The sequence below is a fragment of the Camelus dromedarius genome, chromosome 17 (assembly GCF_036321535.1).
Source record: "Camelus dromedarius isolate mCamDro1 chromosome 17, mCamDro1.pat, whole genome shotgun sequence".
Taxonomy (NCBI): domain Eukaryota; kingdom Metazoa; phylum Chordata; class Mammalia; order Artiodactyla; family Camelidae; genus Camelus; species Camelus dromedarius.
Window position 1 is genome coordinate 32,597,713 of NC_087452.1, and position 23,278 is coordinate 32,620,990.

Genomic DNA, 23,278 nt, shown 5'->3' on the forward strand with positions numbered 1-23,278 from the left:
AGTAAAATTATTTCTATTTGCAGCTACCATGATCTTGTATGTATGAAACCCTGTTAGAACTAATAAATAAATTCAGCAACACTGCAGGTACAAAAATCAATATACATAAACTGATTGTTTTTCTATACACTAATGCTGAACAATCAAAAAAGGAAATCAAGAAAATGATCCATTCACAGTAGAATCAAAAAAGAATAAAATACTTAGGGATAAACTTAACCAAAGGGGTAAAAGACTAGTACTTTGAAAGCTACAAAATGTTGCTGAAGAAACTAAAGAAGATACTAATAAGTGGAAACACATCTGTGTTTATGGACTAAAAGACTCAGTATGGTTAAGATGTCAACACTACTCAAAGTGATTTACAAATTCAATGCAATCTCTATCAAAATCCCAATGGCATTTTTTGCAGAAATAGAAAAATCCATCCTAAAGCTCATATGGAATCTCCAGGGACCCCAAATAGCCAAAACCTTGAAAAAGAAGAACAAAGTTAGAGGACTCATACTTCCTGATTTCAGACTTGCTACAAAGAGTAACTGATTATAAAGAGTAGTTTAAACAGGGTGGTACTTGCATTAAGACTGATATATACATCAACAGAATAAAATAGTCCAGAAATAAATCCTCACAAATATAAATAAATAAATAAATAAATAAATAAATAAATAAATAAATAAATAAATAAATAAATAAATAATTTTCAACAGGGATGCCAGGACCATTAAATGGGGAAAGAATAGTCTTTTTCAACAAACTACATTGTGAAAACTAAATATTCACACAAAAGAATAAAATTGGACTCAAGTTACACAGTAAACAAAAATTAACTCAAAATGGATCAAAGACTTAAATGTAAGAGGTAAAACTGTAAACTCATACAAAAACAAGAGAAAAGCTTCATGACATCAGATTAAGCAATCATTTCTTGGATATGACATCAAAAGCACAGGCAACAAAATACAAATAGATAAACTGAACTATATCAAAATGGAAGACTTCAGTGCATCAAAGGACACAATCAACAGACTGAAATACAATGGGAGAAAGGATTTGCAAATCATGTCCCTGATAAAGGGTTAATATCCAGAATATATAAAGAACTGCTACAGCTCAACAACAAAGAACCAACGAACCTGATTCAAAAATGGGCAAAGGACTTTAATAGATTCTTCTCCAAAGAAGATATACAAATGGTGAATAAGCACTTGAAGAGATACTCAAAATCACTAATCATTAGGACAATACAGATCAAAACCTCAAAACCACAAGATACCACATCATACTCATCAGAAAGGCTACTACTAAAAAAAACTCCAAAATGCAAAAAAAAACCCAAACAAACCCCAAAACCCAGAAAGTAACAAGTATTGGTGAGAATGGAGAGATACTGGAACCCTTGTGTATGTTGGTGGGGATGTAAAATGGTGCAGCTACTGTTAAAAACTGTTGTGTAGTTCCTCAAAAATTTAAAAATAGAATTACCATATGATCACCCAAAAGAACTGAAAGCAGGGTCTCAAAGAGATATTTGTATGCCCATATTCATAGCAGCACTATTCATGATAGCTAAAAGGTGGTTGAATATAGCCAAGTATTCCCTGACAGATGAATGGATAAACAAAATGTGGTATATACATACAATGGAACATTATCCAGCCTTTAAAAGGAAGGAGATTCTGACACATGCTACATCATGGATGAACACTGAGGACATTATGATTAGTGAGATAAGTCAGTCACAAAGAGACAAATATTGTATGATTCAATTTATATGAGGTACCTAGATTACGCAAATTTATAGACAGAAAATATAATGGTGATTACAGAAGAACTGGGTCCCGGGGAATGAGGAGTTTCAGTTTTGCAAGATGAAAAGAGTTCTGGAGATGGATGGTGGTGATTGATGGCTGTATAAAAATGTAAACATACTTAATGTCACTGAGCTGTACACTTATAAATGATTAAGATGATAAATTTTGTTATGTGTATTTTACGACAGCTAGAAAAAAACAGATAAATGAAGCTTTAAAATAAACGTCAGCTGAATGAATGGTGGTTGCCAGTGAACTTTTTAAAAGCCTGTCTTTCTATACAAACACAAGTCCTAATGATGATGCCAAGCACTACCTACTTGTATGCCAGGGCTCCAGCAAAGTGCTTCTGGATGTATGTGTCCATTACAGGCCGGAAATGGAAATATTTGATGTCTCGGAGCAGGTTGATGATGAATACCTGGGAGAGATGGAGGATAGTAGGGTTCACTGGGGGACTCAAACCTATCCCCAGGAAACAACTCTTGATTCTTCAAGGAATGGCAAACTCTCGTTGTTTTCTCTAGTGTTTCCACGGAATGTAAGATTTCCATTCTGTGTCTGTATTTCCATCATGTTCGTTCTGGCCTCCCATTTCAAACTTGGGACTCATCTGTCTATGCCAGTCTTTGAGCTTCTCTCTTCACAATAATGCTGGGCGGTACAACATGGACCAGGGGAAGGCAAAACAATACCCGCGTAGGTGGCATAAACACTAAGATGTCTCAAAAAAAAAAAATTGTATGCTGAGCCAAACCCGCCTACGAAAGTCTGTGCATGGGGCTGGCTGGCCAATGAAGTGAGGAAGAAAAGTGAGAGACACAAACATTGCAAGTACCATTCTAATTCTTGCCTCTGCTCCTCATCTATCAGGTAGACTTAGAGTATTTGATTCTCCTTGAATACACAGCCCTCCTATGGGACTGGATATGTTAAAGAAAATGCACTAACCATTCAAATCACTATCCATTCTCACTAAGCCACCTTCTGGGATTCTGGTTCCCAAACAACTGCAGAGGGAGCGTGTGATGCTCAAACCACAACAAGTGAGTCTCTGCCTTTCCTGGTGGTGACTGTATCCTACTTTAGAAGTGCAAAACCGGGCTGTCCTATTTCCTGTATTAGTCTCTGGGCCTTTTGTTGGTGAAGGTCACTATTTCAGGGGGTAGGCAACCATGCAATAGTGGTGAGACTGAGTATCAAAACTACAAAGTTGAGGTCCAGACCTGACCACACTGAATTCTTCAAATTTGATCTCGCAGAGATCTGCCTGATAGGTTGGTTGTTGGTTTTCCTTGGGTGACATGCCTCAGTTCCTTTTCTACTAGAAAGTATCTACATCTTGTATTGAGTCTCTCTAATAAACTGTTATCCGTAGATTTTTAAAAATATGTGACAGTAATAATTAATAAAAATCAGGAAAGGTGAGCCTTACCAAAGATTGAAACACCAACAGGCCGTATTTCTCTGTATTATCATCCAAAATCACAAAGAGTGTATCTAAGATGTCCTGAAGAAACTGCAAAAGCATAAAAGTCAAAGGTTCAGGTCTTAGGACCTTGTACGCATGGTCAGACTTCCACACATCAATGAATTTATCTCCCAATAAACAGTCAAAGATCTAAGATCTCACACCACCACTTATAAACAATCTAGTACCCCGCCTCCACCAAGCTAAGAGACAACCAGGTGGACCTGGGGTGTGTGCTTATAGTCCAAAGGGCCCTGAGAGAGAGACCCAGAAAGGCTCTTCCTGTTGGGTAAGTGCTAAACTTCCAAGGAAAGAACAATTACCTAAAAAACCTAGGACATCCATGTAGAACAGTAATCTTGAAATAGAGATAATCTAAATAATTTTGATGGCAAATTCGTTTTGAGAAAAAGAGGTCACTTTCCTGGGACACCCATAAGGTTCAGTAGTCCCTCATTCTCTACTATGGCCTTGCTCTGTAGAGGACATCTGGATGAGGGTGGGGCAATCTAGGCCTTACCAACAGAAACTATTTTTTGGTCTAGAAATAAGTATCCCTGAAGAAGGGAGAGTGTAGCTGATGAGGACTGTCAATGAGGGTAAAAGATCTGGAAGAATCTTTTTTTTTGAGCATGAGCCTTTTTCTTTCTAAAATGCAAAAGTCCTGGGAGAGAATAATAAATAGGTCAAAATTCAATTTAATGATACAATGTTTACAACTTATTTCAAAACAATGTAAGATAGAAGGCATGGGTGGGGGGTTGATGGGCAGGACTGGCCAAAGGTTTATGATGATAGTTGGGGCTGGGTGGTGGGTACATGCAGGGTTATATATACTAGTCTATCTACTTTTTTTGTATGTTTCAAATCTTCTAATAAAAAGTAAAAAAATTTAAAACACTAGCATATTCTCTTTACATTCTCTTTTGGTTTGAGACAAATATTGATGCTAAAATCAGATGTGCTACTAGGATGTTCTCCTGTCAGGGATGCATCAACTCAGCCTTACAGAGATCATAGACTTTTCTTAATACCTGGTCTGTTTACTGGTTAATATTTTTAATGTGTTTAGAAGGAAAAAAATGTATGGAGTGTAAATTTATCTTAAGTTTCAAAAACTAGTATTAGCTTATTTGAAAAGAGTTCTTTTAAAACTTTATGATACTCTGATCAATTAATTAACACAAAGTTTATACAGGACTCCATAAAAGTGCAAAGAGGTACACAGCTTTAAAACTGTTCCTCATTTGAAGACACCATGATGTGTGGTATTGAGTCAATGGAGCTGTAAAATGAAAGTATGGACAGTGCATCTGTGCTAACGACAGAAGTTAGCATGCACACTGATAGACAGGTTGCCTTCTTGAGATTTAATTTCTATCCTACATTCCACTGCTCTTGCTGATCACCAAAAGCACCTCCATTTTCCTTCATCTGAGTTCAGTCCATTGTGTAGAATCCATCTGCTGGGCTGTCACCATCAGGAAGTGCCTGGGGGTTTTCTAGAGCTAAAGTCAGGTAAGGCAAAAGGCTGGTTTCTACAAAGTGCAGGGAAGCCCTATAGAAAACAACTAGGGTCTGGCAGTGTTGCAGTCAGTCTGCTCAGGCCTTTGATAGGAAATGCCACAAAAGTATTTCATAAAGCAGTTGAGGCTGGGAATAAGGAACAGTTCTCTCATACATAATCTAAGTGAGAGACTGGGGAAAATCAGCAGTTACAGTTAATGTAGAGTATTGAGAGTTCCTCTAGAGAGTCAAGAGAGTAGAGCCAGAAAGACATTAGGCTGGGTCTGTGGTAAATAAAGCGTTACAAAGTGAGGGAACCGAGGAAGAGAGAGAGAGAGACCTAGAGGCTTGCAGGCTGAGACTACTTCTGAGAGGGTGCTTTTACCACTGCCCTTTAGTTACTGTTTTGCTTTCTAGGAAGAAAAACAAGTCAGAAAATTGGCTTAAAGCTTAAATACAGTTTCTGAAAGGTGATAAAATTGATGTGATATCTCCTTTAAAAAAAGAGGCTAATTAAAAAATTTTTTTTTATTTCTAGACAGCTAATTATATAATCTCCAAAAGTGGTCTTAGAGGCTTACTGGCAGAAATCAAGGGGAAATAAGGCCTTATGGCCAGATTCTTGCTCAGGCAGCATGTGTGAACTGCGTGAAGACGTACCTTAACAATTTCCTCCCCGCTGACATGCCGCAGCCGCCCTAGGATGTCCATGATCCGGTCTGGAAAGGCCTTCCATTTCAGCAAAGCAAGGAGGTCCACTAGGAAGCAAGCCCAAAAGATGGTGAACCCTGTCTATGTCATGGACAAGCAAAGCCCAGACTCTCCCTGCCAAGGGCAAGTGGGATCTGGAGCAAGAGAAATAGCTGTGAGCAGTACAACAGCGTCTTGAGTGCTGAGATCAAGGCTAAAGACACATCTGTGAAGTCTGACAGTGCACTAGTGAGCTGCTAAAACCATGGAAACCTCATAGGCTGCTACTGCCAAATGATTCCTTCAACTTTGAATGGAAAGAATCCCCTCACTGTGGCATGAAAAAGTGGTATTTTCTGTCTCTCTTAACATATACCAACAACATGGAACCAGCAACTGAAGACAGTGCAGGGCACCACCCTGTAGGCATCATCACCTACCGTTCTGGGTGAGTTTGGTGGAAGAGAGCTGTGTGGAAATAAAGAAAGACTCTTTGGTGCTGCGCTGGAAGATGAGGCTGGAGGGGATGTTAGGACAGCCATTGTAGTCCTCTTTGCAGCAGGGCAGGCCCAGGTACAGAGCGTGGTTGTTAAACGTGCTATTCTCATCACACTGCAGGCAAAAGTAGAGAACATAAAATGTCTCTTGAGCCATGCCATGTGTAAAAATCAGGTCCCAAGGGATTCCTGGGTTGATGTTTGCCCTCATCTTCCTAAGGCCGGACCTTGGGCCTCAGGTCCTCTTAAAAGAGTGCTTTCTGTTCAGAAACTCCCCAGAATGGCTTACACGGCTTTTGAGAACATGGCAGGGCATGTGGCCTCTGCCTGGTGTGCAGGCAACCTAGAGTACCAGCTACAACAGTTGACAGAACCACAATCCCAAATAGCAGGTCTCTGAATGTACTAGCCAAGGCCACAATGGCACAGAGGTATTGGAACAGATTTCCATTACTAATGGAGTAGGAGGTGGGAAACAAAGGCCCTGCTGGCATTACTTGTGGGAGGAAACCCACCACATTTAGAAGACAAAAGCCTGCCCACAGCTGTCCTGCTGTCTCCACCAGCTCACCACCCTGGACACCCTGGCCCGCCCAGTGAACACTACATAACTGAGAACCACGTGTGAGAGTGGCCTCAGCGGGGTGAGAGACAGCCAGGCCCCATACCTTGTATACATAGAGCTCATGGATGTCATCTGAGAGGGTGGTGCCATCGTCCCGCATCAGGGGTGAGAATGCAAAGCCAAAGAGTTTCTTTTCCCCTTTGTCCTTTGCTGTAATCAGAGCCAAGAGTTAGTTGTTTTGCCCCAAACTTTGCTTTTTAACAGAAATTCCCTTTTTGCTTATCACTTATGCTCTTTACTTCTTTGTTCCTTATTTTGTTCATTAATTAGGTAGTAACCCGATGGCAAAAATGATGAGAGATGCACTAGACTGAGTATCCATTTATATTCCAAGGTACACAGGGTATCCAGACCCAAATAGAAACTAAATTGCTAGTCTTGATAAAGCAGGCCCTCTTTAAGAAGCAGCATACAAAGGAAACCCCCAAAAGGGAATGACAGAGGGTCCAGGGCAGATGCTAGGCAAAGTCAAGACCAGAGCCCATGTTTTTGAATTACTGTCTAATGAACAACTTCTGATGACATCCCATCTAATTTTCTTGCCCCAATAGTAAGAACCCTCTTAATTCTGTTCCAGAGAGGAAAGGGTTATATTCATATCCTCAAAGGAATGTGACGAGAAGTCTCACTCACTAGAACAGTGTCTGAACTCAAAGCGCAGGTGGGAGCCCCGGAACCGGTCAATGGGGATGGGCAATTTGATAATTTCTCCCCAGCGAGGACTATTACTGTGGTAGAGGACGAAGGAGTGGTAGGAACTCCTATTCGGCTCTCCTGAACCCAAGCTGATGCAATCCTGGAAGAGAGAAGCAAAGTAAGGTACTATCTTCCTGGAGGAACCCCCTGGATTTCTGTGTTATGAGGACACTTCACTTTCCCCATTGTGCAGGTCTCATTTTCCCATCAGGCCAAATCTTTTAGATGAGAAAATTCATTTGACTTAGATTTGATACTTTTGGAAACAACTGTTCAGATGGCATAAGGAATCAGCAGTCACAATGCTCCTTGTTTTCCTTGGGGCAGAAGTAACCACATATATTGTTCAACAAACCTGGTGGTGTGTCTGAATCACTAAGGTTGGCTCTTCATCCTCATTAAGAAAGGAAACAATGAACTCAGAGGAGAAGTCAACTTACACAGCACTTTCAAGATCAGAAAAATAATTAAAGAATTAAGAGGAGAGTGCTTGTTTTCTAATCTTCAGCCCAATGGTGCACTGGCATTTTAGGCTGCCCTTGGCTGACTATCCTTGGATATAATCAAGGTAGACCAGACTTAACTTGACCCTGGTTCCCAAGTATTGCTGTGAAGATGCAATTCCATGCCCTTTCCCTGTCTGCTGTGGGCAATACAATCAGGAGCAGTTCCCTGTCCACATGGGGCAGTGTCAACAGCTGACAGCTCTGCTAACCTCAGCATTATCCAGCAAACAATGGACATGACTTAGTTCTTGAGGTGGGTTTTTAAAATGACACACAAATCACTTTTTCTACCACCATTTCAACATTATCTTCTGTTTCTTTCTAACTTTGGGAGATGATTTTGACTAATTTTACATTTTTCCTTCTATAAAATGTAGATGATCATTCCTAGGCTGTCTACATAAGGCTGTTGTCAACGTATAGAAGCAAGGTTTGTAAAAGTCTGATTTCCCTCTACCAAGTGATACACAAATGGTGTCTTTTTATTTGCCAGGGACTTCACCATGACATGGCTGAGGGGAAAACTGACATAATGGCAGTAGAAAAACAGCACTCCCGGTCTTCACTTTTAATGAAGAGTGACAGAGAATCCTTGTACTGCACTGGCTAGAAATAGTCTTTTAGGGCCTGAGTCTGCTATTCCTTGTCCCATAACTTGGAACCAGCAAGTACCTAAGTCCCACCTTTTACTAAAGAACAAATATAACTTCCTGTATTAGCTCAAGGAACAAAAAGAGTGGGAACTAGTAACAGTTACCAAAAGTTGGCAGCTCGATGCTAGACAGGTAGCAGAAAAAGTAACATGTAGGACAGAACTAAAGGGAATAGGTCTAAATTGGAGCAGGAAGGATTCAGGTCAGACAGTAGGAAGTTTCTAAAAAGGCTGTGTGACACTAGAAGTCATTATCAGAGCATGCTGCATGGATTCCTTGAAGAAAGGAACAGGCAGAGAAGAGTGCATATGGGGTGATTTGAATTCAGTCCTTCCTGAGGAGAATGGGTCTCTGGACCAAGTCCACAGAAGCACTAAAATTTTTACAGGATTAGGCTCCACTCCAAACTGACTGGCAAAGCTTACCTTCAAGATTTCTCCATCTGCATAAAGCACATACATGGTCACTTCAATATTCTTCTGTACACTCTTTCCCCCTCTCTCGAAATCCCCCTTCTCCAGGGTTAGGTACAGGTCATTGCGGATATCGCCTGTAGGGAAAGAAAAGTCATGTTTTCATGACCACAGAAGCCGCACTGCCCTGTATGCATGGAGGACAAGGCTAGCATTTGGGTCCTTCAAGGGTCAGGTGGGTGCCCAGGGCATTCCAAGCTTGGTTAATAACAATGGACATTCTACCAGTTATCAGAGCAGCAGAACTCAGGTTGGTTAGTCATTTGCTCTCTAAATCTGAATGCTAAAGGTGCTCACCACAGCTTGCCGAGGGTGGGAAAAGGCAGACTTCAGGTAACTGCTCAGTCTCTCTCCCCTTCAGGAGAATAACTGTAATCTAAGCCTCCCAATGAGGAAAGATTTTAGAATCAACGGGGATAACACTTATTTTAATCACGTCTATGTCTTAACTACCATTCCCTCCACCTTTCCTTCAAAAAAAAAAAAAAAAGTAGTTTCCTTTGTCTTTTCTAGGTTTTCTTTGTGCAACCCTTAACCCTTCTGAGTCCAACTAAAGGATACACTATTTCCTTCTGGAGGCTTATCTCCAAATCCTACTCCCTGCTGGAATGCCAGGCAGAAGTCACCGGACTGTTAGTTTTTCTTCTTTTTGTTGCAGGTGCTCTGGGAGCAGATGATTCTCCAGAAGCACAGGTGCTAAAACACTGGTGACAGTCTGTTGTGCCCTTCTTCGCCGCGCTCTGACTCCAGCCCACACAGCTCATACCTGCTGCTTGAGACTGAGCAGGAGTAGCTCAAACTGCAGTTCTGAAATGATCTAACTCACATCTGTTTTTTAGGGGGGATGGGATTGTCTTTCCATGTATAGGAAGAGCTTATTAATTAGGCTTCTAAACCTGTAACATGAACAGTTTTACTTACACATTTTATAGAAGGGTTTTGACTTTCAAAAAAACATAGTAAAGGCTGTGGGGGAAAAAATCTTTAAAGGAAGAAAATGGCAAAGGAAAACAGGTAAGGCCAAAGTGAAGATGTGTTAGCAGCCTGAAGAAATCAACTGAAAGTTAATGGAACAATTAACTTGCAAAGCAAGCCAATTCAGAAGCCAGAAATTCTTTCTACTTCTGTTTTTAGAAAAACTGGCCTATCTAAATCTGTTCATTACTTGGAATCACAATGGCATAAAGAGGTTTTGTTTTTGGTTAGCAAGTGAGTTTTCCCAGATTGGTCAGATAATGATGACGACCTCTTTTCTGCACTGCCTACCCTTCCTAACTTGGAAGTGCCTGAGTGTCTCTTATGCATGAAATAGTGAAAGGCCAGGTCTGGCATATATCTTGGGCTTTTGGGGTCTTCCTGACCAGACCATCTATTCTTCAGGCACCCCAAGAGTGCAATTATGGTTATCTGGTCACATGATGCTCTCAAAATACCTTGGCACAAGTGGGGAAGCAATTCTTTGACAGCCCAGAGAACTTCCTCTAATGTGTGAAAGTCATTTTCCCCAAACAAATAGCCCTGAGGCCACCATGGAGGGAAGAGGAAAATGTGTTCTGAAAATCACACACAAATGCAACTGCTGGGTAGGTGGGACAGACTTTAGGGCGCCCACCCTTGTAGTCCGCACAGACTTTCCTCCTGGGCTGAGGAGAGCTTCTACTTTGAATTCTGATGAGTTTGGAACTTTAATCTGCCTCTTTTGGACATCACTGCTTGGGTCCTCCTGGCATACCATTAAAACAACACTCACGTGTGCAGAGAGGGTGGAGAAGGCTAGCAGAAGGAGAAGAGAAACTCAGATTCATCAGTTTGCTAGTATCAGGACAGAAATCGAATAAAATCAGTCCTGAAAGTAAAATTCAAAGTTAACTGGGAACTTTACTATGGATTATTGCTATTATAATGGGATAAATCAGAGTTGATTACTCTTTGAATGTTTAACAATTGAAACATGCACCTTCTGATAAAAGCCTTTTAGTTACTTATTAGCTTTTCTATGGAATTTAAGTAATTATTCCATTTCTAGGATGACTTGGCATAAAGTGAACAGCCTAGAGGATTTTAATGTCTCGTCTAAGGAATAGGTGCTTTGTTTAAAATTACCCTGGAAGTTATTCTCAAGATAATCCACGTGACTTCTACAAGCAGCTGCTGGCTGTCAGCAATACAATTCTAGATTGTACGTTTTAAATTTCTGCAGCTCTATATTAAGGTTAACCATATTACAATGAATACGTCCTTAAATGAGACATTTCAAACTTTTCCTAGTAATGTACAAAATATTAATATAAAATTGAGCACTGTCTTGGGGATTAACAATGACAGAATTTGGTCTGTGTTGGTTTTATAGAGTGAGCTCACAGTTTCTACACAGCAACTCTCCAGGGCATTTTAAACCAAAATGCCAATTTCAAATGGAAGGACTGAGATAGTCTTACGTAAAAATTTTCTGTTTAAAAAGAGTGACTTTGGTGATCATCTAGCTGAGAAAATTTATCGATATAAGTGCCCTCTGAGTTACAGACTCAAGCAGCCTGATTTCATCAGATCTCTGGCCACTCTGTTATTTGGAGAGCAGACCTGCCTAGACCAGGGCCGTTCTCAGTTAGAACGGGTATTAGGCTGCCTTATGGGTTGCAATTTTGCAAATTATAGCCTCAATTTTGAGAATGACACTTCGTGATAGTTAATGTTGTTAGGGCCTTCTTGTCAAAAGCTCTCTGGGGGATCATTTAAATAGAGCTCTCCACTAATTCTCCTGGAATAGAAGAAACAAATGCGAAAAGCTCCAGGATCTAATGACCCAGGCCTGCCTTACAGGGAGCCTCCCAGGATCTCTGCTCTTTAGCTGTCCTTATCGCATGTTACATGTTCACAAGCCTACAAGTGGAATCATGCCTTTGGGTTAAGGTACTGTCTCCAGGAAGCTCCTGTAAACTTCAGAAACAATTTTCAGGAAATATTACCAGGAGAGGGATGAGAATGGGCACATTACAATAAGGATGGGAAAGAGAGGCCTGAATAGTGGTTTCTGCAGTTAGTCTGCAGACCACTGGCTGGCTATATGTGAATCACCCAGGGGAGCTTGTTAAAACTAGGTTTCTAACATTCACCCCTTGAGATGCCAGTAGGCCTTGGGTGGGGCTTGTATACATGTATTTTTAATGATCATCAGGTAATTCTGATGCTCTCCAGGGTTTAACACCAGGGGACCAGAAAGTGGGAATCTGCTGGGAAGACGTTCGTGAAATTTAGCTGGGGGTGGGGAACTGGGCAGCTCTCAGGCAGCATGGAGGAATGCTGGGAGAGGGGAGGTTTCTCCGTGGGGAGTGGGATTAAGTATTGATGAGGGCAGCCCTGCCTCCCTTTGTTAGGTGTCCTCTGCTTCCCAAGGTTGGCAGAGCATCTAACAACATCAGCAATGCTTCATTTCTCTGAATGACTGGTGCTCGGCTAACGTGCAACAGAGTTCCTTGAATGGAAAGATGAATGGATGAGGTTGTTCTTGTAAGAGAGCTTCAGAGTAAATAATCTTTGTCCCTTTCACAGTTTCACATGGCAACCAGTGCCAATTGTTGGTATAGATGCATGCCACAGAACTAAGGACTTAAGAGTAAGCAGAGGTTGGCAAACTTTTTCTATAAGAGGCCAGATAGTTAAGTATTCTAGGCTTTGTGGATCATACAGATCACTCTCACATGTTCTTTGTTTTCACAATTCTTTTAAAATGTAAAAAACCATTCTCAGCTGGTAGTTAGTACAAAAACAGGCTGCTGGTTGGATTTGGCCTGTAGGCTATATATAGTTTGCTGACACTTGGAGTGTTCATTTGTCAATAACAGCATCACTACACTGCAACTACACATTAAAAGTCCAGATTCCTATAAATCTACATTTAATAGCTGTTGGGAAGGAGCAGAGTAGTGAACCTGAGGCCATCTTATTATATCAGGTATTGGTCGGTAACATGGGTTCTTAGGGAGTGAGAGGTCTTAGAATGAAACAGTGCTTTTCAACTACAAGAAAGATTCAGGGGCTGGGGAGCACTGTGACAGAGCTGCATCCGGCAGTGAGAGAATTGCATGGCTCAGTGGCCAGGTCTAGTCCTCCAAAGACCTGCCCTCCAGCAGGATTCTGGAGAAGCAGCTCACAAGGTGCTCTTCGGGTCTTCTCTAAGAGCAGTCTCTGTAGAGGTTGCAGAACCTCTGAGGTACAGCTCAGGCACCAGAATGTCTGTTGGCAAAAGAATCTCTTACTAAACACTGCAGCCTTACCTGGAATTTGGGAACGACACTGTCCCAGCCTAGGTGGGATTCTACCCCAGGAAAAATGATCCAGGACAGCCCACACAGGTTAGGACACTTGGTCTTATTTGGATTCTTTATTATATTCATGTTCCTTCTGTATAAATTACTCATGTCACATATTTGGAGGCTTTGGGTTCTAGGATAATAGTATCTAATACTGTATTATTTAGACCTTGTCTAATCCTAGATAGGATTAGGAAGGGCTTCTATGGATAGTGTTTTCTTTCCCTTAAGACTAAAAACTAGAATTAACTTTCTCCCAGCAGACACAGCAGCCTGCTAGAGATGGTGCCAATTTGACCTGTTGTCAGATTAGGAGTCTCCTGACAGCATTCACGGAGATGTGGAGATGCTAACTACCATTCAATATGGACAGTTTCAGACACATCACTAATGTTTTATGTTGTAGTAGTTCTTATTTTGAGGAAGAGACTAAATAAAAAGGCTCTTGGGAGGATTTCTTTAGAGTATCCAGGAAAGACAGGTTCTTTATTTTTCTAACCATGTCTTCAGTGTCACACTTCTACTGGTTTCTATTGCTACAAGTCAGTGATGTTATCCGCTCCAACAGGATGACAGGAATGGGCATAGTGTGACATCACTGTATATGCTTACTCCTTTCCTGGGCAAGGGATGTGATGGTCTTCCTACCTGCTGTAGGATTAGACATAATCATTCCTAAACAATGCCTTAAAGATATTGCCAAAGCTTCATTTGACACTCAGACTGACAACAGTCTTATGAATCTACTTGTGGTAAATACTTTCATCACTCTCTTGAGGAGAGCTTTCCTTCAAAAGTCATGTCTCTGTGTGTTTGCTGTTTGTATGAGATGTGTCCAGCAGAGCTGAAAAGAAAAGCTTTCTGCCTTTCTGATTCTCTGTAGCTTGGGATAAGCACTACGCATTTTCTTTTCAATGGGAGTAGCTGATCTACCTCATATAAATCCATCCCTGTATCTATATATACCTAGGGCTTGTTACGGTTTTCTAAACATTCCAACATGTCCTTAGTTTTCTCTGATCTTAATGAACACCCAAAGTAATACACAGTTTCCTAGGCTGAGCTGGCAGCTTCTCTAATGTCTGGTCAGTCATCCCAAAATGTGAGGCTGATGAAGGATTAATAATGTACATGACATCCCACCCGAGTATTGCAACATTCCATGAAACAAATGAAGATGGAAACAAAGCAGGCAAAAAGCAGACAGGACACACAAAAGCAGGAACTTACACCCAACTATCTTCATCTCTGCACCAGAAAGAAAGGGGCGAGAATGAGGGGACAGCACAGAGAGAAACAAGAACAATTAAGACAAACAGGAAAAGAGAAAATAACCTCACTTGCAGGTTGGTGATGAAGCATGCACTTTTTATCAGGGGTCAAAACAAAGGACAGAGTGTATTTCTGAGCACAAGGGCAAGAGTCAGGGGGCTCCCTAGAGGGATGCCATGCCTGCATAGCTTGCTGCCTTCTAACCGGTAAGGTCAGGGCAACACAGAGAGGAACCCAGGGAGGAGCTTGTGCCAGGTCTGACTCAGGGAGGAGCAAAGCATCCCTAAAGCAGACTACTCTGTAGGACCCAGTTCTCAAAGAGGGTCCTAAACCAGCAGCATCACCATCACTCGAAAGCTTGTGAGGAATGCGACTTCCTGGGTCCCACCCCAATCCTGCTGTATCAGAAACCCTTGGGGTGGGCTCAGCGATCTGTGTTTTTCCAAGCCTTGCTGGTGATTCTGACACTGAAACTAGAGAACTACTGCTTTAGGAAACACTTAGTCATCAGCTAGAACACAATCAAGGGCAGGTTTCTTCTGACAAGACAGAAGCTCATTTAACTAATATGAAAACTTGGCCCATATCACCCACAGTTAATGACATCTTGAAAATTCAAGACTTAGAAAACAAGTTAAAATGTTGTATTTCCCACAAAGCCATGGCAGTGCTCTGTATTTCCACCAACTCCAGGAAACAGACTTTCCAGGAAAGCTAAGAATTAGAGAACTACATAGAAGCTGGTGGCGCATCTCTATGGGCTTAGATGTGGTCTGGAGAAGGGTACAGTCTGTTCCTGAGCAAGAGGTTTTAGATCATTCCTTTCAGTTTACAGTCTTCTGGCTGACAGTTTTCTTTAAAGTTTTATTTTGGCTAATTCTGATACATTAGTCACAGAAAACAAAGTTAACTTCAACTTGTTCACCTGAAATGCCTTTCCTGCTCCAGTATTTCCTGCCCATTTTCTTGAAAAAAATCTAAGAAAGGAGTAAAAGTGTACTATGGAGTTATTAGCTTTTGTACTAAACTGAGTCTGGAGGAAAGGAGGAAGTACCCACAGAAATATTGTGATAAATCAACAAAACATTGTTAAGTGCTCAGTTTCAAAATTAGGCTTAAATTTTCTTATCTATTTATTCTTCTGTAATCTAGGATGGCATTTCCTGGATTGATGTGCCTTCTCTTGGACCTCCCAGACCACCAGCAACGGTGTCTTGCCTCTTGCTCACTACCGTGGGTCATGAGCACAGCTGGATGGCCATGGAGTCAGGGCTCAGCTGTGGCAAAGAGCAGTACATCTCCCGTTCACAGCAGTCACGTGGTGTGTACATACACGCTCACGGAAAGCAGTGGGGAGACCACTGGAAGGACCTTTCTCAAAATGGTAAGTTAGATGCCGGGGCGGTTAAAGCCTGTCTGAACTCTGTAACTGTACAGAGTTACAGACAAGGACCTATCTGGGTCATTTAACAAAAAAGACCTCCCCAAATGAGTGTCTGATGGTTTCTGCCAAATGCTGGTAGTTTTAAAATAAGAATCACAGTATATGAATAATTCTAATTTTTCCATTTACTCTAATTTCTCAGACTTAAGTGTTGACATGCTCACAGTTACTGACATAATTTATTTCCTTGTTCATTTCCCATATGTCTGTGTGTCAAAAAGTTGCAACTACTTGTAATGTGGTCATGCCAGCACTGTGAGGGCTGAGGGACCACTGCAGCCCAGGTACAATATTCCCACAGGTAAAGAGTGGGCCAGCTGTAGGTGGAGGCGCAACCTTACCAAGGGACTTCCTGCCACAGGCAGGTTCCCAAGACAGGTTGACCACAGTGTAAAACACTGCTGCACACTTTTCCCACTGTTCCAGCAGGACCTGCAGGGCCAGCCCTATCACCTTGCCCAAGGGTGGCAAACCCAGTCTGATGGTATCTTGGGGTGCATTAAGGGTGCTGTCAATTATTAGCATACAATCCTGAGAGTGACCATCTGTTCAAAAAGTTCTTTCCTCAGGGGGAGAAAGAGTAAAAGAGGGACAGATGCATCAAGAACTGCTTCCTGCCTGTGAATCAATCTTCACTTTCAGCTCCAGCACTCAGTACCTCAAGGGCAGACAACGCAGCAGGTGGTACACTCACAGCTCCAGCCTGCACATTCCAGGACTGCCCGTGTTGCAGCCTTGTGGGACAAAGGGAGGGAAAACCCCGTTAACCTGTTTGCCTCACCAATGCCTGATACTGCTGATTTCCACAGTCATGTCTAACATACCCAAAAGTCCTTTATAAGCCTGTGTGCCAATGATAAAAAGAGATGCAGAGTGCTCCACAGAAAGATCTCTTTCCATAGATGAGGTCTGAATACTGTAACTCTTGAAATTAAAGTTTGCTTTACAAATCTTACTTGTTCTTTTCTAGTCTTTGCTCACTTTGTTTTGATTCTATGACTCTGTGAAGGCCAACAGGAAGGAAATGCCTGAATCTTAGACAAATACCTTCTTAAAAGAAAGAAAAGACTTTAAGTACATTTTTTAAAGAATGTATGACTCCACATCATGAGCCTGGATATCTGATTTTAAAAAGATCACAAGGTCAATTTTGGTAACCACTGATTCTCTCTTCAATGACACATTACCAAGAAGCCAAGGACTATGCCTGGGCTCATCTTTTTCTGATTACCAGGGCAATAGAGGGCTAAGGAATGCTGTCAGGACATGATGGGAGAAACACCCTGTGGAGGACATCAATCCTACAACAGCCAGATGGGGGCCTTTCATAAGCATGAAGTCTCCTTAACATTTAAAGATAAATATGGAATTGACCGAATGGCCCAGGATTCTTATCCAAAAGTCCCTCCTGTGTGCATGAGCAGGAGATGAAAGCTGTTCACAGCAGCTTGCTCTGCTTTCACAGTGTCTATGGAGAGAGAATGAAGGCAGCAGAGAACAAGTCTGGGCATAATGTGGGCAGTTAGAAGGCAGCCAGTGTTATAATCCATTATATGGGCCTTCCCTACGCTCAGGTCATACTCCTCTCTGGGTACATGCTGGCAAATATTTCCAACAAGAGGATTTTAGAGCACCATGAAGCCAAGTAGGTGATATTTAGACTGGTCACAATCAGTTAGTTCAGTCTAGTCTGGCTTGACCCTTTTAAATAATGGCAAACAAACTTACAGTGGAACATTAAAACTCAAGGGAAGGGGTAGGTCTACTCCTTCTGTAATCCATCCAGACAACCAGCTATTGGCCTGGTCTGCTTTCCCCCTCCTTGTTCACATCTTCTGTGGTTATGAGACCACCTGCCATCCACCTGAGCCATGTCTCTACTGTTCCCTCACTCCCTACAGCCCCTTTGGCTCCGATGGCCTGTTTGGATACACTTCTCCAGCTTCGCCTGTATCTGCCTGACTAGGAAGCATGAACTAGGGACTGATCTGCTGGAACCACACTTGAGGGTCAATGCATTCCCACTCTCTTCCCTTGCTCCCCATCAGGCATTAGATGAAGGGGGTTAAATAATTCCTGAGAAACCGGCCAGGTAGTACTATTCACAGTGCCCAATTTGTACCATTCTGTCTGAACCATTTTCCTAATATATAATTTTTTTTCATTACAATGCATTTTTCTGCTAGAAATGTTATCTGCTATTCCTACATGAATTGGGATTCATTGATACTACAGGCACTATTTTCCTTAAAGAGGAAGTTATTGTGAGGGGATTCTTTTCTAAGAAATGTAATAAAAGAGAAGAGTGTAAAAAGCATCCCCATGAGAAGTTCTGTGTTGAATCCTACCATCTAGTCTTCATAGGAGACAACGAAGCCCAGCTGCTGGACTGTCATGTTGCACTGGTGAATATACGTATATGGGGGCTTCTGGAAAAGAACAAATGCCACAAGAGCCAAAGGAGCCACTGGCTGCAGACCGCAGCCAGCAACCTGACTTCGGCTGTAGAGGCTTTTAATGGCTGCAGGGTTCCTCCACCGCACACATCACCACCCGCTCCACCATAAGAGAAGCACTGGACTCCATCCTCAAACCCTTCTCCCATCCCAGCCCCAAGAAGTTCTGCCTACCTGGCATGATGACATCAGGAAATCCCAATTTTCTTGTAATTGCCAGTCCCCTATTAAATATCATAGGATTTTCTCTCCTAATCTGTTCCATGTCTCCACGAAGAAGCTGCAGAGAAATGATAAGACCTGCAAAAACAAAAGCAGTATCTTACTCAGAACCACACTTCCACTCTGTACTGTAGTACATACAAAGAGTCACAGTTTTTTCAGAGGAAAACGTGCAAAATCCAGCATTTTTCTTGAGAAAAATTTTGATATAGAAAGTGGTAGCTAGAATGGAGACAGTAACCAATAGAGTTATAGAATAAGAATGGCCTGGGAATGGAGAGGGGAGAGGGGACAGAGAAGCAGAGAAAGAGAGAAGTCAGACAGAAGAGTCGCAGACACTGATCTAGCAGATCCAAGTATTCTAGTAACTAGGAACATGTACTCTCACTGCTGGGTCAGGGGAGGAAATACAGTTCTACTGCAGCCAGATAGAACCTCAGGATGATCTCACTGCTTCAGCTAAATGTATCTCCCCAAGAAATCCTGGGCTTATGCCCATGAAGTCCCAGGTGTCAGTAACACCAGGGTCACAGTGCCCTGAAAAGCAGACATATGGTATTCCAGTTGGCATTCTGGTTAGATAATCTGTGTTTAGGATTTGGTCACCCTAAAGTAATTTTTATAACCTAATCACTTGATGGACTCAATTATATTTAGTTTATGAACCTGAAAGGCTGGGGGCCAGAACCCAGACCACAATGATTTCTGCAGAAGAAAGCAGTTTGGGAGGTCCTCATCCCTACACCACAACCTCAGCTCATTTATCTGCGGTATCTTTACACAGCTATCATTAAAATCATATCCTCTGAGTGAACAGGAATCCACTGACCTAGGAGATGGCCTAGCTTGGAGCAGATAGCTAAGGATGAGACATTTTCCAGAATTTGAGATGGCAGTTGGAAGGCAAAGGAAAAAAAAATCCATGAGGGCACTCTTACCATTCTGCATTGGCAAGGATTTATTCAAATACTCACAGACTACCTTCCATCACCTTATTTTCTGAGCAACCAAATTGGCCTAGACATGCCAAGTGCAATTTGTGAGGATGTAGACTGAAGGGGCAAGAAGTCATATGTAGCTTCTGAGCTACTCAAAGAGAACCTGAGGGTGGGAAGGGATAGACTGGGATTTCAAAATGTAGAATAGATAAACAAGATTATACTGTATAGCACAGGGAAATATATACAAGATCTTGTGGTAGCTCACAGCAAAAAAAATGTGACAATGAATATATATATATGTTCATGTATAACTGAAAAATTGTGCTCTACACTGGAATTTGACACAACATTATAAAATTATTATAAATCAATAAAAAATGTTAAAAAAAAAAAAAAAAAGAGAGAACCTGAGTAGCTGCTCTCCGGCTCCAAACGTGACCAATAAGAGGGCTTCAGTTTATGCAAGAGAGCAAGTGAAAAGGCACATGAAACATGAAAGAAACCACCAATGAAGGCTATAAAAACTCCATTCCTTGGATTAAGAGATACAAACTACTATGTATAAAATAAATAAGCAACAAGGATATATTGTACAGCACAGGAAAGTACAATCATTATCTTGTAATAACTTTAAATGGCATATAATCTATAAAAATACTGAATCACATGTTGTATACCTGAAACTAATACTGTAAATCAACTATACTTCAACACTTCAATTAAAAAAAAAAAAAGAAAATGGAGAAAAAAAACTCCATCTCCTTTTGAAGGGGTTGGGATCCTGGAACTTCTGGATCTCTTTTTTGGTTCTGAAACCCTGGGTGATTAAGGCACATGCCAAATAATGCTAAGGCATGGTTCTCAGGACCAAAGAGCCTCCATGAATAACACAGAAAAGTGACCCACTCACCTACCAAGTACACAACCGTCCCTCAGCAACACTTGGTGTTCTGCCACCAACCATCCAGCCCTCAAGTCAAAGAGCGTGAAAGCAACTAAGTCTATGCAATTTCTCTGTTAATCTGATCCCTGACACAAGAAAACTGTTTTCTTACTGAATTTCATCTCAAGTTAGAGACTATTCCATAAGAAAGTAACTGGATAAACTGAAACCTATATGGAACATTGGAGGGTCAGCAACCTGGCCCCAGTTCCTCTTCATCCCCATCCCTTGTGGAAGAGCTGGATGAGAGTTAATAATGTAAATTAATTTTAGCCCAAGATACATAAATAAAGCTGTGCTTAAAAGCCATTAAAAAATATACAGGAAACCAATGCATCAACTGTTTTATTTGCTAAAAGTTGGATTTGTGGCTACATATCTAAGAGGCCAACAATGGAAATGAAGAGCCACACATATCAAAGCTGCACCTAAGAGATCTGTTTACTGCTGGATGACGCATTTACTCTCAGCACTCAAAACCGATATCGCAATTCCTTCTGCATTTTTGTATGATTTGACTTGAGGGGAAAACACTACTGACTTCTGAAACAGAATTGCCAAGGCAATAAGCTGGCCATGACGCTTAACTCAGAAGGGAGAGAGTTTATAGCAAAAAGAATTAATATTTTTAATAAAGATGTATCTTTAATTAAGGCGACTAATAAAGACCAGAACTATCCTTGAACAATCTATGAAATTCTCTGACACAAAGACCCCAGAGTCCAGCAGTGGAAAACCCACGTTCAGAAGCTTGACAATAGAGTGGAAATGCCAGTGGCCTGGAGTATGGAAACCTGGGCTCCTGGTTCAGCCACTAAATCATTTCCTTGAGCTTCAATTTCTTCTTTTAATGTGGGAGTTGAAACACATAATTTCCAAGATCTTAACAAGCTTCCAAGCTAAGCCTTGCCAAGAAGCAGTGAGATACACGCTTCAAAGAAAAGCGGCCTATTTCTCCTTCTGGGTATCCCACAAACACGTGGAGACCTCCACTCACTAGGGCCGTCCTAACTGAGGCTCTCTGAAGCCTGTGGTGCCCCCAGCACAAAGGGAAGTGCTTTTCTAGCTGCTTAAATGGGCAGTATCTGTCAGTTCTGGACAAAAATCACACACACTGAAGACAGCATGGTCCCTTGCTCACTCTGGGGAGTAAGACAAAATTCGACATCTGAACCTGGTGAGGTGATGGTAGAAACTGCTCTTTCAGTTATTTCTTTTAATGTATTATTACCACCATCTCTCATTTAAAATGTTCTCCATGTTTTAATTACATCACGTTCCAAGAACTTGTAGCCAAGAGTAGCTCTTCATAAACCGAATTAAGTAAATAAAGCAAAGAACACTATAAATACTGGTATGAACAGTTTTCCAAATTGCTAGTAACTTTTCTATATTTTAAAAACAAGATTTGCCTCTTGGTTTAGCCTAATTTTAGGTGAAAGATATGGACTCCCTTCCCTCTTCCAGCCACTGCATGTACTTCCTTCGCATCCAGGCACAGACATAAGAGAAAACAGTCACTTAGAAACAAGGAGAGAGGCCCATGCAGCAGAGTTTGAGAATTCAAGGACTTCCAGCTGAGGGTCTCAAACTTTGTAGCCTCTAGTTTGGGGCTGCTCTGAGGACACTCTTAGTTGAGTATCTCCTGATCCTGATAGAGAAAAAAAGTTCTTCTCAACAACTTTGGGAACTGTCATGCCTTGTAGTGACTTTATGTTGTCATTTAAGACCAATGTTTTATTTACAATAGGTCTGTGGAAGTTAAAACAAAGAAGATTACATAAAAGAGGTTATGAAATAATTTAGAGATTAAAAACTATCAGGAGAAACATAGTTCTATGTAAATTTGATAGCTATCTTAAAGGGTATATAAAAGTTCATAGGCTTTTATTTTTACTTATTATATACGTATTTTTATTGAGGTATAGCTGATGTACAATATTATGTAAGTTTTAGGTGTACAATATAGTGATTCACAACTTTTAAAGGTTATATTCCATTTAGTTATTATAAAATACTGACTACATTCCCTGTGAACTATCCTTGCAGCTTATTGATTTTATACATAGTAGTTTGTACCTCTTAATCTCATGCCCCTATCTTGTCCCTCCCTGCTTCCCTCTTCCCACTGGTAACCACTAGTTTGTTCTCTATATCTGAGTCTTTCTTTTTTGTCATGTTCACTAGTTTGTTTTACTTCTTACATTCCACATGTAAGTGATATCATACAATATTTGTCTTTCTTTAACTTATGTCACTTAGCATAATACCCTCCAACTCTATCTGTGTTGTTGCAAATGGCAAAATTTCATTCTTTTTTTATGGCTGAGTAATATTTCATTGAATTTATACCACATCTTCTTTATCCATTCATCTGCTGATGGGCACCTAGGCTGCTTTCATAATGTGGCACTTATAAATAATGTTGCCATGAACAGTAGGGTGCACGTATCTTTTTTAATTAGTGCTTTTTTTTTGGATATATACCCAGGAGTCGAATTGCTGGATCATATGGTAGTTTTATTTTTAGTTTTTTTGAGAATCCTCCATACTGTTTTCCACAGTGGCTGCACCAATTTACATTCCCACCAATAGTGTATGAGGGTTCCCTTTCCTTCACATCCTCACCAACACTCGTTATTCGTGTCCTTTTTGATGACAGATATTCTGACAGTATGAGGTGGTATTTCACTGTGGTTTTAATTTGCATTTCTCTGATGATTGATGATGTTGGGCATCTTTTCATGTACCTGTTGATC

The 23,278-nt window shown here is 41.1% G+C and overlaps 1 protein-coding gene across 11 annotated transcripts in view; it reads right to left on the reverse strand.

The window, feature by feature from the left end:
• The window catches only part of DOCK3 (dedicator of cytokinesis 3), a 299,439-nt gene that overhangs the window by 79,583 nt on the left and 196,578 nt on the right, over window positions 1–23,278 (reverse strand). For all 11 annotated transcript variants that reach the window (XM_031470426.2, XM_031470421.2, XM_031470420.2 and 8 more), the window contains exons 14-21: window positions 18,588–18,713; window positions 8,884–9,008; window positions 7,237–7,399; window positions 6,647–6,753; window positions 5,922–6,093; window positions 5,452–5,549; window positions 3,250–3,333; window positions 2,135–2,235 (exon numbers count right to left, since the gene is read on the reverse strand). In XM_031470426.2, coding sequence (XP_031326286.2) covers window positions 2,135–2,235; window positions 3,250–3,333; window positions 5,452–5,549; window positions 5,922–6,093; window positions 6,647–6,753; window positions 7,237–7,399; window positions 8,884–9,008; window positions 18,588–18,713 — 976 coding nt within the window. The remainder of the gene's footprint in view (window positions 1–2,134; window positions 2,236–3,249; window positions 3,334–5,451; window positions 5,550–5,921; window positions 6,094–6,646; window positions 6,754–7,236; window positions 7,400–8,883; window positions 9,009–18,587; window positions 18,714–23,278) is intronic.